Below are 27,163 nucleotides of genomic sequence, written 5' to 3'. Positions count from 1 at the left end.
AGAAACGAATGCATGGGCGCTCCATGTCCGCTCTGCTTTCAAACATACAACACAGCATATATGCACAGCAGCGACTGATAAAAAGAGACGTTTTCACAGGCTTTCACAGAAGCCTACTTTTATTAAAAAGCAGGAGGTGACTCATTAGCTACAGCTACCTGTGATTTTTTTAACATAAATTAAAAAATCTTTTGCCTCTGTGTAACACTACCATTGAGTCACCATGGCTGCATGCAAGTGAGATTATATTCTAAGTGACCTGGCAATAAGCGAGAGTGCCTGTATTAGTACTAGATGCTTCCTTTTTAAGAATATGGAGTGTCACTTAGAAGACTTTGAGATGCAAAACAATTGCTCTCACCCAATAATCCCTTAAGGCTTTTAGAGTATGATACATTGCACTGGAGACAATCAGTTCAGCTGCATGTACAGTTATTTAATCTTCCATACAAACCATAAAGTCTTTCATGGATGCAGATGAACTGACGGACAGCAAACATTTTGAAAACTTTGTATTGGATAGCTTAAAAATTAAATGTACAGTTTTTTTTAATTGCTCACGAAGTCACTGCAGCTAGAAGTAGAAAATAAAGTCTTTGAAGGCTGGGTTGTGCAGAGGCTGTTTCTAGTCGCCGTGTGTGAGCAGGCATTACTCGAAGATCCATGGCACAAGCTGGTTTGAGCAGAGTGAGCACCAGTGGAGTACATTCGGGAAGAGGTCTGAATGGATCAATACATCACAGAACAAAGGGGAACTTCAGAAGGGGGGCCTGAACAAGACAGGCCATTGCTCAACCACTGTCACAGCAGTGTATCACAGGCATCTCACATGCATCTACCAGAACCAGGATAGAGACAGATGTGAGGATGGGTGGATAAACTGAGGAGACTTGGGACACAGCCAAGCAGATAGACAGATAAACTAATCCTGTGACAAAGAAAGCTACTTTGGCTAACTCTGTTGCTTGGTTATGGAACAGTGTTTTGTAACTGTTTATTATAGTAAAATGAACATTTTATTGTATCACAATTAAAGTGAGTTGTAGCCAAGGTTGATCAGTAACACCTTTCTTAGTTATGCAATACAGTAATATGATTACTTTGAATCAGTGATGAGTAGTGTAAGGTGCCACAATTTCATGTGATTACATTACAGTTACTAATCGTAATAATAGTTACTTTGGCATTTTGGGATCTTCTTATTTGCTGTCTTACCAGAATTAGAATGAAACAGATGTCACTTTCATGTCTGTGCAGTGGAGAGACTGGTCCGGGGACGTCTTAGCTGGAAATATGGGGAGGCAGTCCAGTTTCCACCAAAAGAAGGGGGATATGTTCTTTGGTCACTCTAAAGTTGTCTTCTATACATGTTGGGCCTTTTTAGCTGGCTGGTGAAAGTCAGCCAGTGGTAAGCCTACATTAAGGAATCAACCACTTTTGTTAGGAGTCTTCTGTCTGGTCTTTACTAATGAAGACAGGACTTCTGTGTTGCTACTGAGTGTGGTCACCAAGCCTGAGCTACCTGTCGATTATATTGTATTGTTTTTATTTTGGATTGTCTGTTTGTGGATTGTGTAGTTACTGCTGGTTGTACAACAAATTGTCCTTCGGGGATAATAAAGATACCCCTGACCTCGACCTTGATGGTCATGAAATGCCTCCAAACTGTAGGCTATTGGCTTGTTAAAAGACTAGTACAACATTTTAAGAAATATGCTTGTTGTCACTGTGATGTTACCAGGCAATCAGTGGGGACCCTATGAAGTCACTGTGTCCAACCTAGAAATAGTCTGGCACATAAACCCCAGTATTTTACGCTTTATTGTTAATTGTGTTGGTAGGCAGATTTTGTAGCCCTTTGCTGCTCTTAAAGAGAGCCAGGCTAAATCCTAAATTGTACTGCGTCAAATTTACAGGTAGTCTACGCGTAGCCCCATACCCTACACCGTAGCCTACACCATAGCCTGACGTCAGAGATGGGGACTCGAGTTTGAAACTCGGACTCGAGTCCGACTTAAGTCACACACAGAGTGACTTCAGACTCGACTTGAGACTCGTCCTCAAAAGACTTCAGCCTTGACTCAGACTAGAGGTGCGGGACTCGTGAACAATGTTTATTTTTAGGACGATGATGATGAGCTTGCTGTTATTCCGTTACCTATAACCTGCCAACGTAACACATACTATGTATCAGCTGCGCACGGCCACACGTGAGAAAGGACAACAAACACCGCAGCTGTGCCATTCATCATAATCTTTGGCTTTAAAACTTCATACAACAAGACCCAAACAAAGAAGCGCTGAACGCAAAATAGGTTAGTAACCTGTGGTGACTAAACATGTTTATCTCAGCATTGCCCATCTAACGTTAGCTTGCTTCTTGCTTCAGCTACGACCTATGAGAGGTTAACTCTGACTGTCGTTCATTCTGAAAAGATGAACGAGCATTTGTTTACTTGCCAAACTTGTGGTTGTCGATTAACATAATCATCTACGTCCCAAACAGGTTACCGGTTTATTGTTGATCATGTAACGATACAGTTTTATTTAGTTATAACGTTACAATGGTTTGAGAGTCTGGGGGATGTGTTGACTTACAGTAGTTTATAAACTGTGATTAGTTGCGGATGCATTGTACATTAGGCTACATGGTTGTGCTCTGTAAGTGAAGTTTACAGGTTTATTGTTGATCATGCAACGTTACAGTTTTATTTAGTTGACGTTACAGTTTATAAACTGTCAATAATTGCATTGCACATTACATGGTTGTGCTCTGTAAGTGAAAAACAGGTTACAGTTACAGAATCCCTTATAGCTAAGCAGTATTATAAACACCCTGGATTGAACGCAGCAGGCGATGCAACATTCATTATAACCATGAATGACTTGAGACTTGACTTGGACTCTAGCTCAAAGACTTGTGAGCATCTCAGCCTGACGTGCACCTCCCCAAAAATGTAACTTGTAAACAACTCGAAGGCTATGGCATACACTACAGTGTAGACTTGACGCAGAAGTATAAATCAGGATTAAGCGTTACCCTCTGTTTCCAGTCCCCGTGTTAAGTCGAGCTAACCAGCTGCTGGCGGTAACTTACAGTTGTGAGAGTGGTATCAGTCTTGTCGTCTAACTCTTGGCAAAAAAGCAAATATACCAAAATGTCAAACCATTCCTTTAAGCACTAAGATCAGATCAAATTCTATTTCTAGATTGCTCTGTTATACAGCTGGGCTGAGTAGCAAGAACTACTGTGACAAATAATGGGGTGTAATGTATTCATAATGAGTAATTGATTACATTTTTCAAGTGACATGCCCAACGCTGGTTTTCAAATCAGAGATGACTAAAGACCTCAGTTTGCTTCAAACACACTTGTTCGTATGAGGCAAAAGGATTAATACCTATTCTGAATTGCCATACTCCTGGCAAAAAGCCTGCAATCAGCCTCAACCTCCTTCTTGGTGTATCCCATCACCTGCCCTCACCTTTTGCTTTTTTGTGTAGTGTCAGTGTAGCACACAGTCTCTTTTTGAAAGCATTCGTAGTGATGCCACTTCTCCTGGGTACAACCGAGAGGCTGAGCTTAATTGTTGGATAGTTACAGAAGTTAAAGAAAGGGGGTTTTCATATGCTGATAGACGATCCGACAAGAACTTCCTTTTAAGCATACTAGGGCCATAAAGTGTATAATTAATAATACACTGCGGTGACTCATGAACTACTTCAGGTCATAGGGAATAACTGACATAGAATTCCTCTGTTTAGAGCAAGACATTAAGCTCTGTCTGATCAGTGCTTTTCCACCTGACCAATCCTTAATGTGATAGATACAATGTCAACCCATCATATAAAGGTTACTGACAGTCTAGTTACCCTTCACACACCAGTCGTTGCATGCCCTTTCTCTCATTCATTTTCAAACATCTTTTTTTTTAGCTACCTGTCATGTTTCCTACAGTATTGTTTACCTCTCACACCAGCAGGACTGAAATGTTTTCACAATACCATATATTCTAATCAGTGAGTTTTCATAACATCTCTGAACTGAACTTTGAAGACACTCCTCCTTTCTTTTAAATCTAACCTGTTTCATGATTGTGCTGGTGGGCTGCTGGAGTCTTAAATGAAGCTATAATCAAGCCCCAAGATAAATTAAGAGGTAAGCGTTGAGTCAGCGTTTTGTTGCCCTAGCGATCCATTGACCCTGAGGGCCGGCAGCGAGAAAATTGAGAAATGCTTGTTTTAATGCCTATCCAATATATACGGCATCTACCTCGAGATGGGGCTGTGCAATCAACCACTAATCCATTAGACAGAGATGTTTTTCAAAGATTGACGCGTTATTGTGCTGCTGTCTGCACTGGCTCACGTTCAAGGTTAACCTTTTAGAGAAGCCTGATTGTTGCTAGAAGGTTAAACAACACATTAACATGCATTAAAATATTAAATTATGGCTCCATTTACTATATGAGAGAAAAACAACAACATAAAAAAGGCTTTTAAAATTATGAAGGCAATTGATAAAGTGGGTGGCTAGCGCAGGCGTTTGCTCTGGGGGGAAAACGGGGTTGTGGAAGTGAGATGGTCTTCAAATGGGCAGACCGGGTGCAGTTCTGGCAGAATGAGGGCTTCTTTTATTGCCGGGTTAATGAACTGATGGTGAGGTCAAGTATTGAAGCCTTTGCAATTAAGGTGACTTTTCCCATAAGAGCTGGCCAAACACAGGATAAAAACAAATTAAAAAAGCCACCTCTCTTTATTTCAAGTTTTGCAGCAGCACTGGAACCTCTAAGAAATAGCTACAGTCTGTGGTGGTTACACATGATCTCCATGTCTCTTCCAGCAAGAGTAAACCCACAGTGCAGGAGGCTGGAGAGAAGCCCTTCTCTGTTATAGTGTATTGACAGTGGGAGGACTCTGAATAAGTGATGCTTCCTGTCTGCTTGAGTGAAATACAACCTCTACCTTGTTCCAGAGGATAAGCAATTAACTAATCTGTGCTACAGTAGAGCTACAGTGGCAGCATGCTCTCCTTCCCTATCTCATCCATTTAAGTAATTTAAAGATTGGAGAAGACGTACCATTTTAAACATTATAAGGAGGCAATCCCATCATGCACGTCTTCATCCTCGATGTCTCATCTTGTGCTGTCTCCCATCAAATGTCTCTGACTGACAGCGCTTCCTTTTTAAGGGTCCCACAGCACACCAAGTTCAATTTACTTTGTGCAGTGCCAATAGCAGCCAGGGTTAGGATGCACATATCCGGAGCTGCAGCGAGGTTTGGAGGAGAAAGACAAGACAAGCTTAGAGGGGGATGGAAAAAGAGAAGGAGAGATGGAAGAAGGGGGAGAAAGGACAGACAGAAAGACAGAGGAGGAATAGAGAGAGAGGAGACCCTGTCACTTGGAATCACCATCACGGAGCAGGTGAAGAGAGATAAATGTCAAAGGACTCTCGGCGAAATAAAACAACAACTCGCCTGCACTCATCCAGGCAAGCACAAGTCAGCCACAGTTCGTGAGTCTCCTGGCCTCTGGTCTAAATAGACACACGGAGACACAACAGAGAGGAAAAAAAGATCAGAATACAAACAAGAATCGAAGATGGAGGGCAGATAGTTTGACTAATGTGGGCTCATTTAATATAAGCAATTCAAAAACTTAACCCTAATCAAAACTTGAGTGTGTGCTGTGAGTGAATAGGGTTAGTCTTTAACCCATATTTTTTAATCTTCTAGTTCTGAAATGTTTATTTAAAAAGAGTTTGAAGGTAAGAATACTCATTGTTGCAAAGTCTTATACCTGGAGAGGATACCAAAAAGTGCAGGAAAGGCTCCAAAATTTGGTCTAGGTCCCATGTGTGTGGAGAGTGTCACAGCTGCGGTGTGACAGGTCCTCCTGCAGGCCCTATTCTCACAAACACTCCGAGGCTGCTTTTATTAACAACCCCCCCCACCCCCAAAAAATAACAGAGAATAGAGCCAGGGCTCTGGAGCCAAGTAGCTGTTGCTGGAATTTTTCCGGCCTAATTTGCATTAATAAAGAGGCTGTTCCTTGTCGGAATGTGTTTTATCCAGCTCAAAAAATCCCTGGGCGATCCCTCTCCGTAGAGCACTGGGAGAATCCGACTGTCAGAGCCGACAAGACAAATGAATCCTGGTGTCAGCGCCGAGTGGCTTCGCGTTGACAGATTGAGAAGAACTGTCCCTCTGTCGACAGGCATGCTTCATTTTCAAATTAATAAATCTGAATAAAATATTTTACCCTTCATTATGAGTGCTGCCGCTGTGACAGCTTTGCTGAACAGGGCTGGGATGGGGATGGGGGGGGGGGGGGGGGGGGGGGGGGGGGGGGGGGGGGGGGTGCGCGCGCTCATGTCCTTGGTTGAAAGTTTGATTTGATTACTAAGAGAGCGTGTCATGTTAGGCCAAAGGACTGAAATACAACAGAGTGGAAATAATTAAAAATGTGAACTGTTTATAGAAAACAAGCTGTTTTCAGCTGGATATTAAAACTAGGCCTTGCAGTTTTTTTTAAACGCACTATTAAACCCACAAAACATAATGATTTGTTCAGTATCAACACTGATTGTTAAAAAATTGGACGTGATTTAAGATTTCCGTCCCTCTGATATGTAACCAGTGTGATGTCTAGTTGCTTCTGCTGGGAAACTCACAGTTTGATCTTATTGGTCAGCTGCAACCCTGTGCCGTCTATAAAACGCGCGACAGGAGCTCCGGAGCTGAGACCGTCTGAGGGCGCAGAGCAGCACCGCGGAGCGCACAGGCTTACCCGAGGAGAAAACACCTGTTACTGTAAGAGCAAGTCGACAAAGAGGAACGTGTCCTTCCCTGTAGTGCCGTAAGTATATTATTAATACATTTGTACAGACAGGAGCAGTTAGGTCCCGAGACTACATGAAGACACTGGATAGAGGTTTTGGAAAACGGACTGGTGCGCAATTGGAGGAAGCGTTTTAGCACTTGTTGAATTCGTTTGTAACTTTAATAAAAGATTGTTCTTCAACTTTTTTTGCTTAAAACTCACAAGTAAATATGATCTAAAGAAGCAGAAAGTAATCTGCGGATATATAATTAATTGTTAGATGGGTGAATTAATCTTCCATCCATCCCTCCATCCATCGTCAACCGCTTATCCTGCGTACAGGGTCGCGGGGGACTGGAGCCAATCCCAGCTGACATTGGGCGAAAGGCAGGGTACACCCTGGACAGATCGCCAGTCCATCGCAGGGCTGAATTAATCTTACCAATCTTATTAATCTTGTTTTTTCTGACCCTTCTTTTCACCATCAGACCTTGTATGTTTTAGAAAAAGTGAAAGCCAGAATCAAATCTGAATTGTCTTATTTAAAGGGAAAAAATAATATATATATATATATATTATATTTCATGTTAATACAATGCTGATATATATCAAAATAAAGAATGTGTCTCTAAATGTAGTCCTTTAATAATATAAGGTCAAGGTAGCCCCTTTTGATGTTTTTAGTCTATTCCTTGAATGATTCTATATTTACACTAGCAATCAAGGAAGCCATTCTGCATCTAAAAACAATTATGACTGTGTTTCCTTTGTTGTAAATATTGTAATACAATTGAATTCTGGTTTATTTTGTATCATTTGTCTGTTCAAAGACCTCACATTGCTGCCTATTGAGACATGTTGCTGTTTAGTTCCCCTTTCCTAAAAATGCAAAAGTAAATGCAGCTCTTCAAAGAAAGTATTTTTGAAGCTAAAGTGTCTTTGCAAGAGCTTTTACGCCACAGCATGTGTAGTCAATAGCTCCAAAAGTACAAGCTTAGATTCAGTGTGCTGTATATAATATATATATTCCAATAAAAATGTTTCTATTTGTTCAGTCTTAATCCCTTAAATGCTTGAGGTTTCATCACAGACTGCACATCAGAGCTTCAACATCTAGCCTAGGGGTTATTTTTATCTCCCTGTTCCCTGTGGACGAATAATCCTCTGATCATTGACGTCTCCCTCCTGTGTGTTATTAATTGCAGACACACCTGACTGCACCTACTCCACACGCCCACACAGCCCACTGTCTGGTGGGACCATGTGGGTTCTGGATAAGATCCGTGGTTCAGTGGAGACCGGAGTGATGCGACAGGGGGAGAACGGAGACAAGAAAGGCGTCACTCCGTCCTACAGCAATGTCCTCACCCCCGACAAGATCCCGGACTTTTTCATTCCTCCAAAGCTGGTCAGCAGTCCTCCAGAACCTGAGGTTCCCCATGTAAAGCCCAAAGAACTATTGCCACCCTCAATTTCAGAGCAAACTATCGGCAGTGGGAAGAAGATCAGCTGCCCAAGAAGTCCACGCCTGGTGGCCAAGATTGCGGGAGACACCAAGAACTTGCTAAGAGCAGCAAACCGTCACATCATACAAATAGAGAGTGCTGATGATGTTGTGGCTGGAGACACCAATGCAGACCCCCAGTCACAGACGGCAATGTCCCTGCCTTACGTTCCCAAGACTCACACACCTTATGGCTTTGCCACCTTGAAGGAAAGCCCCCACACTCGCCGTAAAGAGTCACTGTTCCACTGTGAGCACACCAGTCCTATCACCTCCCCAAACACCCAGAGGAAGACCCAGGGTAAAAGCAGTGACGGGGGAAACCATCTGAATCCAGCTGACTTCAACACCTCTCACATGAATCCTTATCGATACTTCAGTGGCGGGGAAAGTGACACCTGCTCCTCAGCTGAGTCCTCTCCCTTCAGCTCTCCCCTGCTCACCCGCTCTGCCTCCCTGCTCAAGATCTTCACCCATGAGACGCAGGCCAAAGTCGTGAAAGCCAAGCGGACGTTCGCGCGCCACAGCTCCCTCTCCACCGACGAGTGCAGCTCGGCCGAGCCCAGCCCCAACATCCAGCGGCGGCTCCACGTCCCCTCCTTCCATGGCGGTGCAGGAGCGTCAGACCACGGGCTCCATCGGGAGCACACCATCAACCTGCACAAAGGTGGGACGGTGAGGATCAGCGCCAACTACGACACCAGCACCTCCCGCCTGCTCATCCGTGTCCTGGTGGCAGAAAGTCTTTATGACAAGCACTATGACATCAAGAGCATCAACTGCTGCGTGTCCGTCTACCTGAACCCGGGCAAGCTGCAGAAGCAAAGGAGCAACATCATCAAGAACAGCCGCAACCCGGTCTTCAACGAGGACTTCTTCTTTGACTCGATAAGCTCTGTTCAGGTGAAGAACCTGTCGATGAAGTTCAAGGTGGTGAACAAAGGCACCAGCCTGAAGAGAGACACACTGCTGGGAGAGCGAGAGGTGCCTCTAACAAAGCTGCTCTCAGGGGTTTAAAGCTGCAGGAAAGGAGTAAGAGCTCAAAGGAGGCAAAAAAAACAACACAAAGCAAGGATACTGAACGAAAACTTAAATTAGATGTTTGCACTTGTTTCTATACAAACGGCTCTTTTTATTCCAATAGATGAAAACAGTAGATGTACATTACTATGAAGGGTGAAGAAAAGGAAAGATTTACAGTAAATGAAACATATTCATAAAAGCAAAGAGAGGCTTTCTTCTGAGATCTGAAAAAAATCACGCTCAGAAAATGAATTTCTTGATGTACATAGACGGATGAAGGATTTCTGGTGGTTAAGGCCTGCCTGGTTCCTTCTCCCAATACTGAATGCTCATTAAACCAAGCCAGGCTCGACTGCAACAGATGAATTTGACAGATGAAAGGGATTTTCTTTCTGGACAAATCTCCCAGCCAACTTTCTCAGCCAGGTCTGGTTCAAAGGTTGAACGACACCTGTGCATCAACCTGTGTCAGTGTCCTCGCCTGCACTGTGTTTGTCATGTGTGGCATGTTTTCATGATTGTAATGTTAAATAAATCCACGGTAGCACAGGATGTGATGCTACATTAGCTACACCGTGTGTTCAGCACAAAGATGCTTTTGTGAATCAGTGTGAGCTTTGAAGTGGCCCTGCATCCTGATTTGCAAATGCCCCTTTGATCCCAGTTGCCATGGCCCACCTCCAACAGGGGAGGGCGAGGGACAAACAGAGCAACCACAATAACCACATTTACATGCACATCCCAAATAGAATTCTAATGTGATTAGTCATGCAATTAATTCCTATGATTGCATTATCTGATTATGTTAGTGTAATTATGTTCTTATTAAGAGAAAGTAAAACCCCAGTGACATGTATGTGCTGCAAGTTTTGCAAAGTGCCCTGTGGAGTTTTATGGTAAACATCATGCAGTTTTTCTAACCAATACACATTGTGTGAATCCTTCAGGTCTAACTAACATGTTGAATGCATTTCCCTCTTCATAAAACAATGGTTCTGCATTGTTTACACCGTATTCACTTGCTAGCAGTCTTCTTCGGGCCTTTGTATAGTGTGAAGCCAGCGGCAGAATGTATTGCAGCACGCATGCATGACACAAACATTGCTCCATAGCGCTACTAGTGGTCAAAAACTCCACAGGGTACCTTTAAGTTGTGTTTGTTTGTGTTTTGTTTTAAAAATCTGCCTGCACTGGAAGAATGTTTAATTGTTTTTTTCACTTCTTTTATAAAAAAAATTGGTTTTTAAACTAATTTACAGACAAAAATGTATGCAGTGTGTGGTACCCAGATCTTAATGTGGCTAATAGCCACCAGTTATGTCTTTAACTGCATGAAACCCAGCTCACCGAGTTAATGAATGTGGAGCTAAGTGGAAGAAATGTTTGCAGGATATATGAGAAAATTCCTTCATATATTTGATATGCACTTTATTTCTGTTCTGTTGATGAAATCTCTTGAGCCTTTCTCATCCAGTGTGGGCACCTTGATTAAATCTTGTGCAACTAGGCAACGGGCTCTCGCCAAATAGGTACACCAACATCTCCACTCTGCATTCAGACCGGTTGGCAAAACCTGAGTGTTATTCTGCACAGATTCTCAATACCAAAAACACAGGAGCAGAGGCAATTAGCTTGTATTGTTTAGGTTGGTCACGACTTTTTAATATTTTTTTCCACTCCGCTTAACTCACAGGTCCATCAGGATCATTTGGTTCCTTAATTCTCAACAGAAACCTAAAAATTTCTAGTCCAGTAGCACCTGATTTTGATAGAATATAAATGCTCTATATTTGTAATGCACCTTTCTAGTCTTTTTGACCACTCAAAGCACTTTTACACTACATCTGCATTCACCAGTCATACACTGAGCCTAAGTGCTCAAACAGAAACTAACATTCATACACTGGCAGTGGGGTTCAGTATCTTGCCTAAGGGCCACAACCAGGGATTGAACTCCCAACCTTCCGATTAACGGCCAACCCGCTCTACCTCCAGAGCCACAGCCGCCCCTATGACGAAATCGAAGTAATGTGACAAAGAGCTTTAACTTCTGACATGCATTTCAGTTAATTTTGATAGCAGTGGGACAAGATACAAGGTTATTAAAAGTCTAATTAAATACATGTGTCACGTGACCATAATTTAACAGTCATCAATTTATGCAACCGGGCTGTTGCCTCAGTTGAAGTATTGGTGGTGGACAAATGCAGTACATGTGTGCATGTAAATGTGTGTAAACTCCTCATATGAGAAGAACAGAGCAGTGTGTGTCACAGTGCAGAGTACCAGTTGCATGGCATGAATATGTCAATGACATACTATTGTTTGCATGACATGCTCAAAGTTTTATGAAACCCTAAAGCCTTACTACGTATGTGTGTGTGTGTGTAGGGAGAGAAAGAAAGAGTGTGTGTGTGTTTTGATTAGCATGACATTATGTCCTGAGTTGTTAATTTTCTATGTACGACCTGTAGTATTTTGTAAAATGCTATTGAAAGGTTTGAAATGACTAAACATGTGTTGGATTTGTACTGTATATAACTACATATGTACTAGTTTCTACAATTGTCAGTGAAATGCCATTTATGCACCAGCGAGTGAAAAGTGAGAGGCGTGTTAATGATGTCTGTGTCAACTTTAATGAGGCTTATAGGAAGAGGCAGGAATGTCAAGAAAGAAATAAGGACAACAAGGAAGGCAGTGTTATGGGTTTTGACATGAACAACAGCCCTCTCCTCTTTCAGGGTACTCTGCTGTCCATCTGAGAAATTAAAAGAAATTGCATGCGATTGCAGCCTCGAGTCCTGGAGGAGGAGAGAGACTACAGACAGAAAAGAAGTCCGAGACATCAGAGTGATGCAAATTACTGAGGTTTCTCACACACTGCTCCAAAGCTTCAGTTTAATTCTGTGATGATTATTCTCACCTGGTGTTTGTAGCTCACTTCTAGCACTGCTATTGATGTGCTCTTTATACTTTATGTACAGTGACACTGCTGGTTTTTATGGTGTGGAAGTCAGTGATCTGTTGTAATCCCTGTTGCATACTCGTGTGCAAACATACAGTGCCTGCTCGTACAGTTATGGTATTTTCTACTCAGACTAAATCCCTTTCTGAGGTTTCTTTTAGCATGACTAACATGTTTAATTTGTATTAGTGCTAAAATTCAGTGGATTCTTATTGTCTAGTGGTGGGTCGCCTTGTGCTCTGATTCTAGATGAGGATTTGCTGCAGACATAAATAATACAATGGTACAGCTGAAATTTGGCTGATGAGTTCTATTTTTATAATTAATTGTTTTGACTGTTTTCATGTGGCTTATCATTTTATAGAATTGAAATGCAGGGAGAAAAACAACAAACATTCATCTGACTACTTCTGCCTGGCCAGGCTTTGTTGTCCGTGCTGACAGATTCATATTCTGCAGATGTTGAAAAGTTTGGCTTCATGTCTGAATGAACAACCTTATCATTAAACATATCTGAAGACATATCTGTTGTAGCTTTAAAAAGCGAAATTTGTTTTTACTCTTTGTTTTTAGTTTTTTTTACTTTACTTTGCTTCAAGCTTAACAAAATCCAGAGACAAATATTTGTCTCTGAATGGCTTAAAAAAAGCACAATGAAGACAGAAATGTAGGCTTTACATTTCACACTTTACAACTCTGCAGCACAAAGTTGCATCACGTTTGTGTGCTTTTAATTGCTTTAGTGGTAGATTTTTATCTGAGCTGGAGGCTTGCCACATATTTCTGATAAGCTCACTTGAAATAAATTGGCAGCCCCCTCTCTTTTTCCTTCTTTTGTTTAACTATCTGAAAAGACAAACATCCTAATAATCTCTAACTAAACAGTTTTTGATGTAGTCACAAACATTGTAATTGTTTTTGTAATTTAATGTAAAATGAAATACCATTCCCTGTTTAACTAGTCAATATCCTTGCTAGCAAGCTAATGATCTCTAGTGGGGGGAAAATAGGTGTTATCAGCAGAAAGGCCATGTTGTTGGTGCCTAATTCATATAAAAGAGTTTCATCCTCTTCACAGTGGACATTTCAGACTTGGCTCTACTTTTATCAGTCTAAGCTGTACTTAGGTTCAGTTTCCTGCTCCTATTAGCATGTTAGCGTTTATCTCAAAGTGTAGCTGAAGCTGATGGGCATTATATTCGTTTTCTTATAATGGTTTTGACAATTTCAGAAATACGCTTTCTTGCCGAGAATTATTTGAGAAGATTAAAACCACTGTCATATCTGAAAGTTAATTCTTAAGCTAGAGCCAGGAGGCGATAAGCTTAGCTTAATGTAGAGATGGAAAACAGGGAAACAGCAAGCCTGGCTGATTCAAAAGTTTCTGAAAATTACACTTATTCATTTTAGCTGACACTTTTTATCCAAAGCAATTGCTATACATGTCAGAGGTGACACGCCTCTGGAGCAACTAGGGGTTAAGTGTCTTGCTCAGCGACACAATGGTGGATGTGTCACAGTGGGGAATTGAACCTGGATTTCTCACACCAAAGGCAGGTGTCTTATCCACTGCCCCATCACCACCCCAATAAAGTAAAATAATATGCCTACCAGCACGTCTAAAGCTGACTGATTAATAGGCTATATTGACTTTGTTTATTACATACACAAACTCAAATTATGGCATTTAAATGTGTTCTGACAGTGGAAAGTGGAAATTCTGACCTGTTGGACAGACATCACCATCCTTCAGAGTCACGCTCACTGTGTGGTTAAAAACAATGCTAATGCTAACCTTTATTAGAGCCATATAGGAATTCCCAGAATTAACTTTCCCATTGTCCAGCCTTTGTTGTGGTGGAAATCAGTCACTATGTCTCTGCACTCAATTGATGTTTAATTAGGTACAGGGCGGAGAGGCTTAACTGACGACATTTTAAATGAGAATTGGAAAAGCGTGCAGTGCCTGCATGTGTGAGACACTGTCAGTGGTGGTCAGTTTGATGTTGTATTTAATTCCTTGAGCTTTTTTTTTTTTTTAAATACACTGTATATATGCTGATGTGTCTCAAGTCTTCCTGTCTTGACAGGTTCTCTTTGAGAAATGAAACTGAAAAGAGCCGGTCCGATACTTGACAATGAAATCTCTAATTTCTTTCCAACCTATGGAAGCTGGTTTCCATGTGTTGTTGTTGTTCTTGCTGTGTGTCTGACTTGTGCCGATAGATACTTTTTTACTGTGATGCTACAGCCACTTACAGCTGTTCTCTGATTATTTACTGTGTTATTGGGTGTGAAATACTTTGATTAAAGGAAAGGTTACGCAGAATTTCTGCTTATGTCATTATTGATTTACAATTCATCAGTGCACTTATTTTAGATGATGTGATTATTATTTGTGTCAATTAAGGAGAATTACCAAGCATTAATATTGCATGTCCACCAGTGGTGTACACAGACTGAGGGGGTCAGAACTCCTTACCAATAAAGACCAACTGATACAGGGACTTTGAAGCCATTATGAAATCTCATATATTGGTCAATAATGTTTTTTTATTCCGTAACATTGCTATCTTATAGAATAGAAAAATAGAAAATTCAGATAAACCAAAGGAGTAAATTTTGTTTAATGGGCAACGGTGGATATTCCCCCACTTCTTATGTGGGGGAAATGCTTTCAACATGTTAGTTAGACCTGAATACATATACCATTTAAAAACCCATCGGACTATTTGAAAAAAGCATTGTCACTAAGACATTAGCCCATAAAAGGTTTTCAAGATAAATGGTACATCAACCTTTTAGGTAAGGGTTCCTCAAATTTGGTCCAAAGACTTTTGATAAAAATATGTTTGAGGCAGAGCATTTTGTAGTTGAACAAAACACTTTATTATGAAATATGTTTATAAGAGCAAATACAAGAAAACATGACAGTGAACCTAAATATAAAGTGTTTTAACAATTAGTTAAAACAGTGAAAAAATAAAATAATGAGACAAATACAAACAGCGATGTCTTGCTTGCAACAACTGAGAGTCCAAATTAATTAATGGAGAGCAAATTAAGTGATTGTTATTTAAAAAATAACCTTTAAATAAATTTCACCCAGGGATTTAATTCCCCCGCCCAGTATTAAAGCCCTGGGTGAAATTGATTTAAACATTCTCTGTTGTTGGAACTATTAAAACCGGTACTCATTTATAATGGTCACCTTCATCAACTTATTCTATTGGTTGATACCAAAAGCATTTATTGTGCTCTGATTGTGATGAAGGTGAAAGGATGTGGTTACTCAGCGTGATCATACAATCAAAAGTGTAAAATTCATTCCATTCTGTTTTGCACACAGCAGGTTGGCATCTCAGTGTTTTAACGGAGGCAACTACATAGAAATCTGAATAAGAGAGGAAAAGGTGCTTGTGACTGAGAGGATGAAAACATCCCTGTGCCCCTCAGGGCTCACCTCTGACTTCGAGTAAATTCCCAATATTTTCAGTCATGGAGAGCATTATCACCTCGTTGTCTCGTCTCTGGCTACTCTGCCTCTGTCCTTTCTGTCCTTCTAATCACCTGATTCACCTCAGTAATGTGACACTCTTGCTCTCTTAGCCAAACACCAAGTCTTGTTAGTGACGTCCTCCCACTTAAAATCCCATATCCAACAGAGTTTTCAGGCCTCCTGTCGTTTCTCAACTGCTGTCCCTCTTCTACCCTGAATTAGCATTAACAGCATTGACAAACAGAGATATTAAACATCTCCTCTCTGCCACGCTTTAATTAGTAGGGTAAAACTACTGCATCATTGCCATTAGCCCGAGGGAGGAGTCATTCTGGGAGCTGCCTGTTTGGAGGGGAAGTGCGTGGGAGGCGGGAGGAGACAGGAGGTGTTACACACCAGGGGAACACCGGTTATAACTGCTGCCAATGTCAAATTTCCTCTGCGTGCTTATTTGTCTTTTTTTTTAAGCAACTTCCAAGCTGCACTAATTGATGTTTTACATTAACAATAGCTCCTATAATGTGAAATTTGTCACTTGAATTAATGAACGCACAAGAGACTTATCACCCAAATGTGCAGTTCCTAGTCAACTCTATTGAAAGTGTAAGGGTCTTTCAGCTCATTGCCCACAATTTTAAATTTTTGGTTTACTCTTACCAACATTGTTTCCAGCGGCAGCAGGCAGCTGTTTTCAGCATAAAAGCTCTGATAAACCCACTGTATGCTACCTACTCTGCACTAAAGAACGATCGGACAAACTAGCCGGTGAACACAGTGGAGAATTTAGCAGCTAAAGAGCCAGATATTTTTCTTATGGAAAGCAAAACAGGGCTGGGTGAACATTGGACTATGTCAAGTGGCCACAAACACAAGTACTAATAAACACTAATATGTTCACTGTTCACAGCTTGTTCCACATCCCCAAAGGATTTATCCTCTAGGGACCATGACTGTCTGTAGCAAATGTCATGGCAATTCATCCAGTAGTTGTAGAGATATTTCAATCTGGACTAAAGCAATCTCGGGATCTATCGGCTAGTGTCTGACAACTAAAGGTGAAGTTGATCTACTTACTGGTAATAATTTATTATTATGCTGGAAGTTGACTGCAATGTGAATATTATGACTAAAGTTAAACCGGCTAGTAGAAGTTATGTTTTGTGCCGGTGGGCTGCCAGACCATGTTCATTTTAATCTCCGTCAGATACTTTTTTATTTGTGAGAAAGCCTTTCTAAAGCAAGCCTGAAACATTGTATTTTAGGAAGAAATAACTCGGGTTGACGGCCCGTGCAGAAGTCTGGACCGAAGTGCTGGACTGACTGACTTACTGATATTGCCTTCACTGAAGCCAAATCTTGGCTGTAAATGAATTATTACTGCTTTAAATTTGAACTTAACATCTTTTAAACAGCCCCCTTTTGAAAAACGCAACAGGCTGGAAAGTTGGCAGCATGTCCTTGTGGTCATAGCTCTGATACTGTGACAGACACATGCGGGAAACCCTACACTCTGACCTCACTGATCAATACGTGCAGCTTTAGAATTTCTAGTGGACAAATGAGGTGCTAATCTCCAAATAAATCAACTCAATAGATTCACAGAACCCACAACACAGTCACACCAGCACTCATGATAGCTGAAAGCACTTTTTTGTCCCCTCCACAATCACCACCTCATTCAACAACAACTTTGCCTGATATGGCTGAACATTTCCACTATTTATTATTCAGGATTCCACACAAGCATCAGACTCATTCTGGTCTTCTTCCTCACTCCCCATTCCTGCCCTCCCTAATTCATCACCCACACACGCATGCACACGCCAAAATTCTATTAGGTTTCCTGTGCCGCACATGAGATGATGCCACTGCCTGCACCCGCTTACTCTGGCGGCATGAAAATGTTTTCCAATATCCTTCATCTGCCATTGTTCATTTCCATCCTCTGCCGGATGTCTCTCACAGCTTGTAAATTGATTTATAATGCTGTCTTCTCCTGAGTAGGGTGGAGGATGGGGGAAACACAGTGGAGGCTGGGCGTGTGGGAATGGGAGCAGGTTCTGGGTGTGACGTGACAGCAGCAATGAAAACCTATACTCTGTAGGACAAATATGATTGGGGCAATTTTCATCCCCGGCTTCCTTGACTTCAGGCAGGAAAGGTTTTAGGGCTGTTATTGGCTTTGGGATTACTATGGCAACCACAGAGCCAGAGAGCGATCTCTGAGTGAAGGAATGAGGCGTGTGTGTGTGTGTGTCGAGTGGAGGGTTGAGTATTTCCGTTTAAATTGCCATCCAGTATAATTGTAGCACTCTGTGGTTTTTCTTTTCAGTGTTAACTCTCAAACAAAAGATGAAATTTGGTGTGATATTTAATTAGTGGTTCTCGCAATGTTGGCACTGTGTTTCCAGTCACAAATACTGAACATGTTTTTTTAATTATTATTATTTATATTATATTAGTTTGTTAGCTTACTGTTAGAGGTACTGAACACGTCTACAGATGTATTAATAGAAATTTAAAACACCTGAAACCACACTAATACAGTGGTGTTACACTGTAAAAGTGCACTTGCTTGATAAATATCAGTTCCAAAAATCATTAATGTTACACCTGTGCCTTGTCTACGTTGAACGTCAAAATGTCCCCTGTGAGAAATATCCATTGCTGTTACTGGTGTGATTACTGAAAATTCAAGCGTTACTGTGTTTTCTTTTTACAAGAGACTTTTTACAAGTGCTGTTACTTTAAACTTTTACAATAAACTCCCTCTATTCTAATTACAAATTGATTGTTGCATGGATTACATTCAAAGTTCACCATGACAAAAAAATACAACCCCTAATCCTTGAAAGAACAAATTTATGCTACACAAAGAGTATGAAGCTGTATCAAGTCAAAAATGTAGGGAGGAACTTAATCGTGCAGGGCTCTAAAAGTAAGGACCAGGGTTTTAAATTGAATTCTTTACTGGACTGGTGACCAGTGAAGTGATGCTAAAACAGGTGTGATGTGCGCTCTTTTGTTAATGTGAGTTAAAAAGCCTTGCAGCAGAATTCTGAACAGCCTGGAGATGGTAAAGCTCCTTCTTGCTCAAACAAGTAAAAAGACTGTTACAGTAATCTAAATGAGAGGAAATTAAAGCATAAATGATCATCTCCAACTCACCCTTTGACACCAGTATTCTTAATTTGGAAATATTCATTAGTTGGAAGAAACAGTTTCTGACTAATTGTTTAGAGTGGTACTCCAATGACATCGCTGAATCAAAAATGACACCCAAGCTTCTGAGGCTTAGCTGGAAGGACGAGCCTAAGTCACCAATATGATGCTTTATCTATGGGATGCTACTTTCAGGGGCGATAATTAGTGTTTTCTCTGAGTTCAGAAGCAAGAAGTTGTCACGTAACCACTGTTTAATACCGGTCAAGCAGTTAATTAAAGAAGACAATTTATGGAACTCTGTTTCCTTAAACGAGCAGTACAGTTGAATATCATCCGCATACAGATGATAAGATATGCCACTGAATTGAAAGTATCTGTCCTAGAGAAAATATATACAAAAGGAGCAGAATAGATCCCAAGACAGAACCCCGAGGTACCCCACACGACAACCCTGCAATTTCAGACATGATCTCATTCAACTTCTACCAGAAAGGTTGGATGAAAACCATTTTAAAACTGATCCAGACATCCCAACCAGATCATGGAGTCTATTATCATAATATTATGATCAACAGTATCAAAAGCAGATGAAAGAAACTGTGTATTCCTTAGAGTCAGCTGACATCAAAATGTCACTAGAAACTTAAAGTAATGCAGTTTCCGAGGAATGCTTTTTACGGAAACCAGACTGGAATTTGTCAAACAGCTTGTGATACTCTAGGAAAAGGGTGAGTTGCTCTGCTACAACGTTTTTCTAGAATTTTTGACATGAATGGAAGTTTGGATATTGGCCTGTAGCTCCTGGGTTGTAATGGATCCAAACTGGGCTTTTTAAGTACAGTCTTACAACAGCATGTTTTAAAAAAAATATGAACGACACCAGATGAAAGTAAAGTATTAAGCATCTCCACAATACAGGGGCCAATAGAATCAAATGCTTTTAAAAAATAGCACAGAAGAGAGAACATCCATAGGACAAGATGAGGGTTTCAATGTATGTAGCAGAGGGGTGATGTCATGTAATGTCTCAGGTTTAAGAGGACCAAGAATGAGCGAGCGACAGGCAGAGTGGCCCCGCCTACACACTTTTTTAATAAGGGCTCCACTGGTTTCATCTTTAACAGTGCACAGTTTCTTTATAAGCTCATGTTGTTTTGGGTAAAATCTTCTGCAAACAAACTCGTAAATACAGCTGTCAGAAAAATATAGTGGAGTAAAAAGTGAAATATGTCCCACTGAAACGTAGTGATGGAGAAGGATAAAGTAGCAGAAAATGAAAGTAGTCAAGTAAAGTACCTAAACATTCACAAGTAAACATACTTATTTATGTTCGACCACTGACCCTGATATACTTGTATCTGAGCAGGTGTTGGCTAATGTATAGACAGTATAGATGGCAGCTTGTATAGACAGTTGCTGTTGATCTTTACATTGCTCAAGTCAAACTACCATCAATGTACTTGTATAAACTCCAAATGATGAACATCACTGTGTCTCAGTGGTGGCTCTGTTGCATAACACTGGTTTGTTTTGATGCACTCCTTAAATGACCCTTTGCTAATCACTGATTGGTTAGTTATAACTTCACACCAGGTTAGTCAAGCTTTTATAGTCTACTCCCAAGTTGTAGAACTAGCACATCCACTGGGATGTGAGGAGTTTAGGGTAATGGCGCTGCCCTGCTCTTTGTTAATAACGTTAATGATGTATGTAATATTCCATTTAGGTGTGCAGTCCTTATTAATTTGTCCATGTTGGCTAAGTGGCACAGCTCAATGGGACTCCTAATGGAACAGATCGGCATGAAAAAGGCCTATTTCCCCCCAAAACTACTAATACGTTTCACACTTGATAGGCACAGCAACAGTGACTGGGGTAAGTCCCTCGTTACAGACATGTGAGTTAAATAGTCTATGGCATAAACACACTCAGAGGCACATGTTGCATTCAGCACATAAAGCATTCAAGCTATATTTATCACCTGGCAGACAGCTCTATTAGAGATCAGCGGCTGCTGCTTTGTTGGCCTGTCCTCCAGCAACCCTCTCATCATCAGCTCCCGGTGGCCCTAACCAGTGAGATGGCCGCCCCTCAGCCTCCAGTGTTGCGGCTCAACCGTTGTGATTGAAGGAGACGCTTCAGCTCTAAACTCTGTTAGGGCTGAAAACTTGTGCCAACAGTGCTGTCAAACCTACCGTGTCCGTGTTACCATAGCAACCCAGGAGACATTTACCACAGGTGGGGAAGATATGAAGGTACACGGAAGTGGGGGAGGGTGTAGGTCAGTGTTGCAGTAAAGACATTTTCTAAGCATTTGTAATGAGTTGAAGCATGCAGGGAGTGTAGTCAGTCTCTAGATGTCAGCTGATGTAGAAACAGGTTTCTTAAAAAGGAAGCATGTTTATTCAATCTTGTCATAGAAGAGCATTGGAAACCAGAACATTTTCACATTTGAAAAGCAGGAAGTAATGTCTGTAGTTCTGTCATTTTTCTGGGGGGGGAACTCAAACTATCATTATTATTATTATATATTATTGTTCGATTGTCAAAAAAGTTACCAATCAACTGTCTGTTGATCAACTAATTGACTAATTCTTGCAGCTCTGGAATAAACATTTAATTTCAAAATAAAATATTTACAGTTCAAAAATGTTGGCATCTACTATCACAAAATAACTGATGGAATAAATATATAAAGCTCATAAGAGAAGATTATTGATGTCATTATTCATGTTGAGATGTTTTCTCATATAACTGAGTCATTACAGAAGTTAATCATGGAAATATTGACTGATAAAGATTAAGCATCAGGTTTTAGCTTTTTGAAACAGATCAATTGATATTAATTGTGGTTTACACACTTGTAAACATTGCTGTAGTAATGGAGGAGGTGCAATGACGGCAAACATTGTATTAATTTGTCTTCCCTGATTTGTCTCTGAGAAATAAAGGACAGGAAAAAGCCCACCTCTGTGACACAACAAAATTTATTTTTATTATGGAAATAGAATTGCCACAACTTCGCTTTTCCTGTATAAAAAACCCAATAAACTGGATGAAAGGAAATGAAAGCACTTTCATTAACTAGTCATCAATACCGTGAAGACAAGGCGAGGGTTGTTTTCCTCCCCAATCTCTCTGCATATTAGGATGATATTGAGGGAAGTACTGTATTGTTTGTTCTCTCACAAAGCGGCAAATTATTCATCTCTTCTGACAGAGTGACAACATCCTGACATGATGTCCTTATCAACAAATGCACATGACACTGTTTCTCCAAAACGCGTGTTCTTACTCTCACCCTCTTGCTGCTACATATGGCTTTGTGATTGACACTTTGAGTCTTGACCACAAGCTGTGTGCATTTCCCCCTACAAGCTGAGATGAAAGAGGCTCTTTGTGCGCATTTGATTACACAAAATATTCAGCTGTGCAATCAACCTAAAGGGTCATTTTAAAAATCGGATCTAAAAACAGATTCTATCGGAGACAGCTCTTTGGGAATAAGTCTGCAGACATATCATGATAGAATGATGTTTTTATGTCATGTGTACTACTTTGCCCAGACATATAACATCCTGTAAGCCAGATTCAAAATGCTGCTTATACATTTTCAAACAAAACTACAAAAAGTAAAAAAATAAAATAAAATAGAAAAAGTTTTTAAACAATGTTTAGCTTTCTTGTCTACGGCCAAATTATCACTAGCAGAACGTTTACAGTATAATACTGAAGAAATCAAAATAAATACTAATTAAATCATCCATCTTGCCTTGTTTTCCGGGCTAGTTGGGCAAAAGTAGTTTGACAATTTGGGAAATGCACCTATTCATTCTTGTGTTAGATGAGAATATTGACACCGCTCTTTAAATAAGATTTGAAGCTATAGCCAGCAGCCGGTTAGCTTAGCTTCCCAAAATTTTGGCCTATTCCGTTAGACACTTCAAACTTAAACAACCATTCCACTTTATGATCATAAGGTTTTCGTCCTGCTGTTTCATGGAAAATCTTCAAAGTAGGCCTATGTACATTACAAAAGACAGTGGGACTCACCTCCTACTTATTGCAAATGACGCAGCTCACACAATCTGTTTTCCTCTAAATGTAATATAAATATTTTTCAATTAGCCAACTTCAATCACTAGAATATCAGTTTTCTGCTGTGCAACTGAAGATGGTTTGATCACTATGCAGTATAGGCTTGTTTATCACTGGAACTTTACACAGAGAGGGAGCTGGAATTAAAAAGATTAATAAAGACAGCAGACTACTGAGAGATGAAAGACAGGGATGGTGTGTTGAGGCAAACTGTAGACGTGTAATGAATCAACCCTGAATTCCCATGATGATAGTGAGCTCATAGATCTGACAAGAACAGGTTAGATCTGCAATATACAACTGCCCGTCCTGAGATTGAGCATTAACTCTGACACTTGAGTAAACATCCAGGGAAGTTAGGCAGCTAATAATGGGCTTAGGCCTCTTTCATGAACAAGTCTCGACGGTTTGTTTACTATCCAGAATGCACTGACTTTTTCCTGTTCAGGAGAAATCAGCAGCAGCTTGCCTGAGCCACAGCGAGCATTGTTTGTTGTCCAGATTAATCAGCCCTGATAAGAAGAGCGAGATGGTGGTTGGGGGGATATCTGTGTCTGTTACGGATTAGACGGAATACCTTGAGGTTGCCATGGTGACTGGCAGGCAGCAGACACCTGTGAATTAACATTAGTGCCGCAGCACCAAGATCTTAATTAGAGACGCAGGGAAAGAGCAGGACGGCCGCTCGATTCAGTGTGTAGTCCCGGCCCTTTATCAACACACTGCTTCCATAAAATCAAAGCGAATTAGTTTTCAAATGAACAGGTGTCATATAGAGACACTGTGAGAGAGCGATGAAGAGGAGGGATGGAGAGAGAGAGTAAGAGGGGTGGTTTACATTTACACAAACTCTGGTTAGTTTAAATGTAACCTGGTCCTCAGGACATTTTATGCAGACCGAGAGGTGAATAGCCTGCTAAATGAAGGGTCCTGGCTGCTTCCCAAGCTTTTTAAAAAAAAATTGTGTGCTCGTTTCGGGCTACACCACATCTGCTTTACTCATGTCTCTGGTGAAAACAGATGACGCCAATGGCAACATTAGCATCTCTGTGCTCTCCCAGCTACTTCTGAAGAATCTTAATTTGTTTTTGTTGACTCACGAGGGCTAGACTGACTTCCACAGAAACATACTGTAATAGAGGTGCCATGAATTCCAGGTCAAAACCAATAAATGGAACTGGATATTTACCATTTCTTCCTAACTTTTAGCTGACCTATCTTGACCCCCTCACACACAATTTATGCCTAATGATAATTAGGCATAAATTGTACTTGAAAGCCATAGAAAAGATTTAAAAAATACTAAGGTCATGGGTCTGAGCAACCCCCCACTAATTTTGAGAAAACCTGTAAATATTCTTATTAATGTGGATATTTTGACATGTTTAATTCATTCATAAATCCTTAAAAACAGTAACAGTGGTCTGGAAGCTGTTGTGAGCTTTCTTCACAATTACATTAATTCTGGAAAGGCAAATAGATGAATGTGTCTTATTTATATTTATCCTCATTTTTATTGGCCTGAAAATAGTCAGATGTAATGGAACTTTGAGACCAAATAATATGGTATCTGTCTTTAAAAAGAACCAATATGTGTAATTTGAAATTGTACATCAAATATAAACAACATGGCCTCTGTGCCCTCAAAGGCAGCTACAGCTCTGCAAGTACTTTATCTAATTTCAAAACTCCAATATTATGTATATAATCATCCTTGTCTGTAATGTTTTGAAATTAAAAACCCCATGAGCATTAATCAATTTTTGGCCCTTTTTTAACCCTTGTATCCTAACTATCATTTGTCTTTGTCTCACTTTTGTGCTGGATGCAGCTGCTGCACTCCATCCAGCTCAGTCCTTTTATTTTATAAAATTTTTTTATACATGATACACATGTGAGTGAAGCCCTTGTCTCTACACCTGATATTCATTCAACCCGACTGCTTTACTTTACCACAGAAGTTAACTTACATGGTTCTAGATATACCTGTAGGTGTAGAGTAATAAACTATATTATTATATCATTATTAATTTTATGGGATCAAAATAACCGTTTAGTTTGCATTGAGCCTAGATAAGATTAAGTTTAATATTGAAATCCAATACACTTTTCATCAAATTTAGCAAATTTAGCTCTCTTTTTTTCCTAAACAGCCGGGGCTCTGTAAATGGAAAACAAAGAAAGTGGTGTGGACATTGCCCACAACATTGTTCCAGCCAATCAGCAACAGGTGGCGGAAGTGCTTGTGTGCGGAAGTGATGGGAGGAGGGGGAAAGAGAGGGCGTCTGAGGGATCACTGAAGGGAAGGGTGTATTTGTTTGGCAGTTGAGTTCAAATATCAACAATCCTTCTGCAGAATCACTTAACCCTAGTTCCAACTACACTTTTGAAACCCGATTTGCAAGTAGCCGAGCTCGCTAACCATCTGGCTGTGATGAGCACTCGTCTATCGTTATATGTGAACTACTCAACAACGCGTCAAAGAGGCTCTCTAGCATGACAGATATCTAGCATGCCAGATATCTGGAGGAGTGGGCCAACTTGACATCCACATCCAGCCAATGAGAGCAGGCAGCTGGCAGAGAAGGCAGTTATTTTTTCACTACAAAACATTTTTTTACTCACCTCCAGCTCTCTCTTTAAAATGTCTATTTTTATAATAATAAACAACTCCCGTTTTGCACGTGATTTCCCCTGTCACTTGGCATAACATGGTTTAGAGACCAGCAGTCAGGTGACAGAGTAGTTGTCAGTCTAGTTTGAACACATAGCAAAGTCAAGACTCCTGACAGCAGATCATGTAGTCTGAACAGCACAGTGATCTGCTGACGTTGAATGTCGTGTAGTCTGCACTAGGCATAACTCTTCATTGGTCTTTAAACATTGATGTTTGTAATTTGAATAGAAAAGACAACATTTAAGTTCCCTGCTTGAAAGCAGTTTCTGAAATAAAACTATCTTGTTAAAAAGATGTCTGTCTTCTCTTTGTTGTCGCACCTGAACCTGGTCTCGACTCTCCTCAGATGAAGAAGATTCGGTTTCAGATGCTTTAGTAATGCCTTTTTTCCTTGACTTGGGTAACTCAGCCTGTAAAAGAAAGGCAACAGAGAGGTTGTTAAAACCATGAAATGTCTCATTTATCTCCATCTCATTCAGGCGAAACACCGTTTCATCCCTGCTGATGAGTTATTCGTCAGTGCCATTTTGTGGAATTTAGTTCACAGTTTCTTCTTATGACTCATGTCATGGATTTGTGATTTATTCTTTTACTTCACAGTCCTGCTGATGCCTTTATTGATCCCAGGGCTTTACAAGTGTCTCTCTTTCAACACTCTTATACTGTAAAGGCTCTGAATTGCTCAAGTACCTAGAGAGAGTGCTAGGGCTGCCACCTGTGTATAAGATCACAACACAAAGGTGTATGTTGTGTCATCTTCGCCTTATACATTATTCAACATTATTATTGTTAACCGTATAATGATGTTCAGTATCAGGCTTCCAGGTAGATTTGCCAGAACATGACCTAACATCTTCTTATTCAGTTGTAACAGCTACTTGCATTCAGAGTTTAGTTACAACATAAACTCTAAGGTTCTTAGTTCCTTTACCTTCTAGACAAACAAGAGTTTGGAGAAGAGTTAAAATCAGCGAGAATGAAGTAAGCAGCTGGATTTATATACAAGTAAATCATTCATTGTCTTATGTTTTTCCATTATTGCCTTATTTGTTAGTTGTGTAGCAGGAAATGTCAGATTGGTGCCCCTTATTCTGCCTGTCACCTCTTTTAATGAGCATTTGAAGCAGGGTTCTTAAATTGACATGAAAGCTCCTGCTGAGAGGGTTTTCATGGAAACTCTGGAGGGTGCTTATTAAGACTCATTAAGTTTATGTTCCAGACAAAGTAGAAAGAGCTGTTTTTGCAAACTGCACGAATATACACAGCAACCTTTTTATCTTTAAATCCTTTTAAAAAATAATTTTTAATATGTGGGGTTGTAACTGACTTATCTCTTAATATTAATTAGAGTTAAAAAAGAGAGATGTGCTTGTTGAATGTATGTAAATGTGGAATTTTTAAAA

General features: G+C 40.4%; 2 protein-coding genes across 2 annotated transcripts in view; one reads left to right on the top strand and one right to left on the bottom strand.

The window, feature by feature from the left end:
• Positions 1 to 5,106, bottom strand: part of LOC123971397 (pre-B-cell leukemia transcription factor 1) — a 69,635-nt gene extending 64,529 nt beyond the window's left edge. The window contains exon 1 of the mRNA XM_046050162.1: positions 5,082 to 5,106. The gene's annotated coding sequence lies outside the window, so the exon portion shown is untranslated. The remainder of the gene's footprint in view (positions 1 to 5,081) is intronic.
• Positions 5,107 to 6,762: 1,656 nt separating this feature from the next.
• LOC123971377 (C2 calcium-dependent domain-containing protein 4C-like) lies at positions 6,763 to 9,924 on the top strand. The gene is made up of 2 exons (XM_046050136.1): positions 6,763 to 6,862; positions 8,032 to 9,924. The coding sequence occupies exon 2, from the start codon at positions 8,088 to 8,090 to the stop codon at positions 9,345 to 9,347; it is 1,260 nt and encodes a 419-aa protein (XP_045906092.1). The 5' UTR covers positions 6,763 to 6,862; positions 8,032 to 8,087; the 3' UTR covers positions 9,348 to 9,924.
• Positions 9,925 to 27,163: the final 17,239 nt, after the last annotated feature.

The sequence above is a fragment of the Micropterus dolomieu genome, linkage group LG05, assembly GCF_021292245.1.
Source record: "Micropterus dolomieu isolate WLL.071019.BEF.003 ecotype Adirondacks linkage group LG05, ASM2129224v1, whole genome shotgun sequence".
Lineage (NCBI taxonomy): Eukaryota > Metazoa > Chordata > Actinopteri > Centrarchiformes > Centrarchidae > Micropterus > Micropterus dolomieu.
Note: the sequence above shows the minus strand (reverse complement) of the source record. Positions and strands in the feature narration are given on the sequence as shown.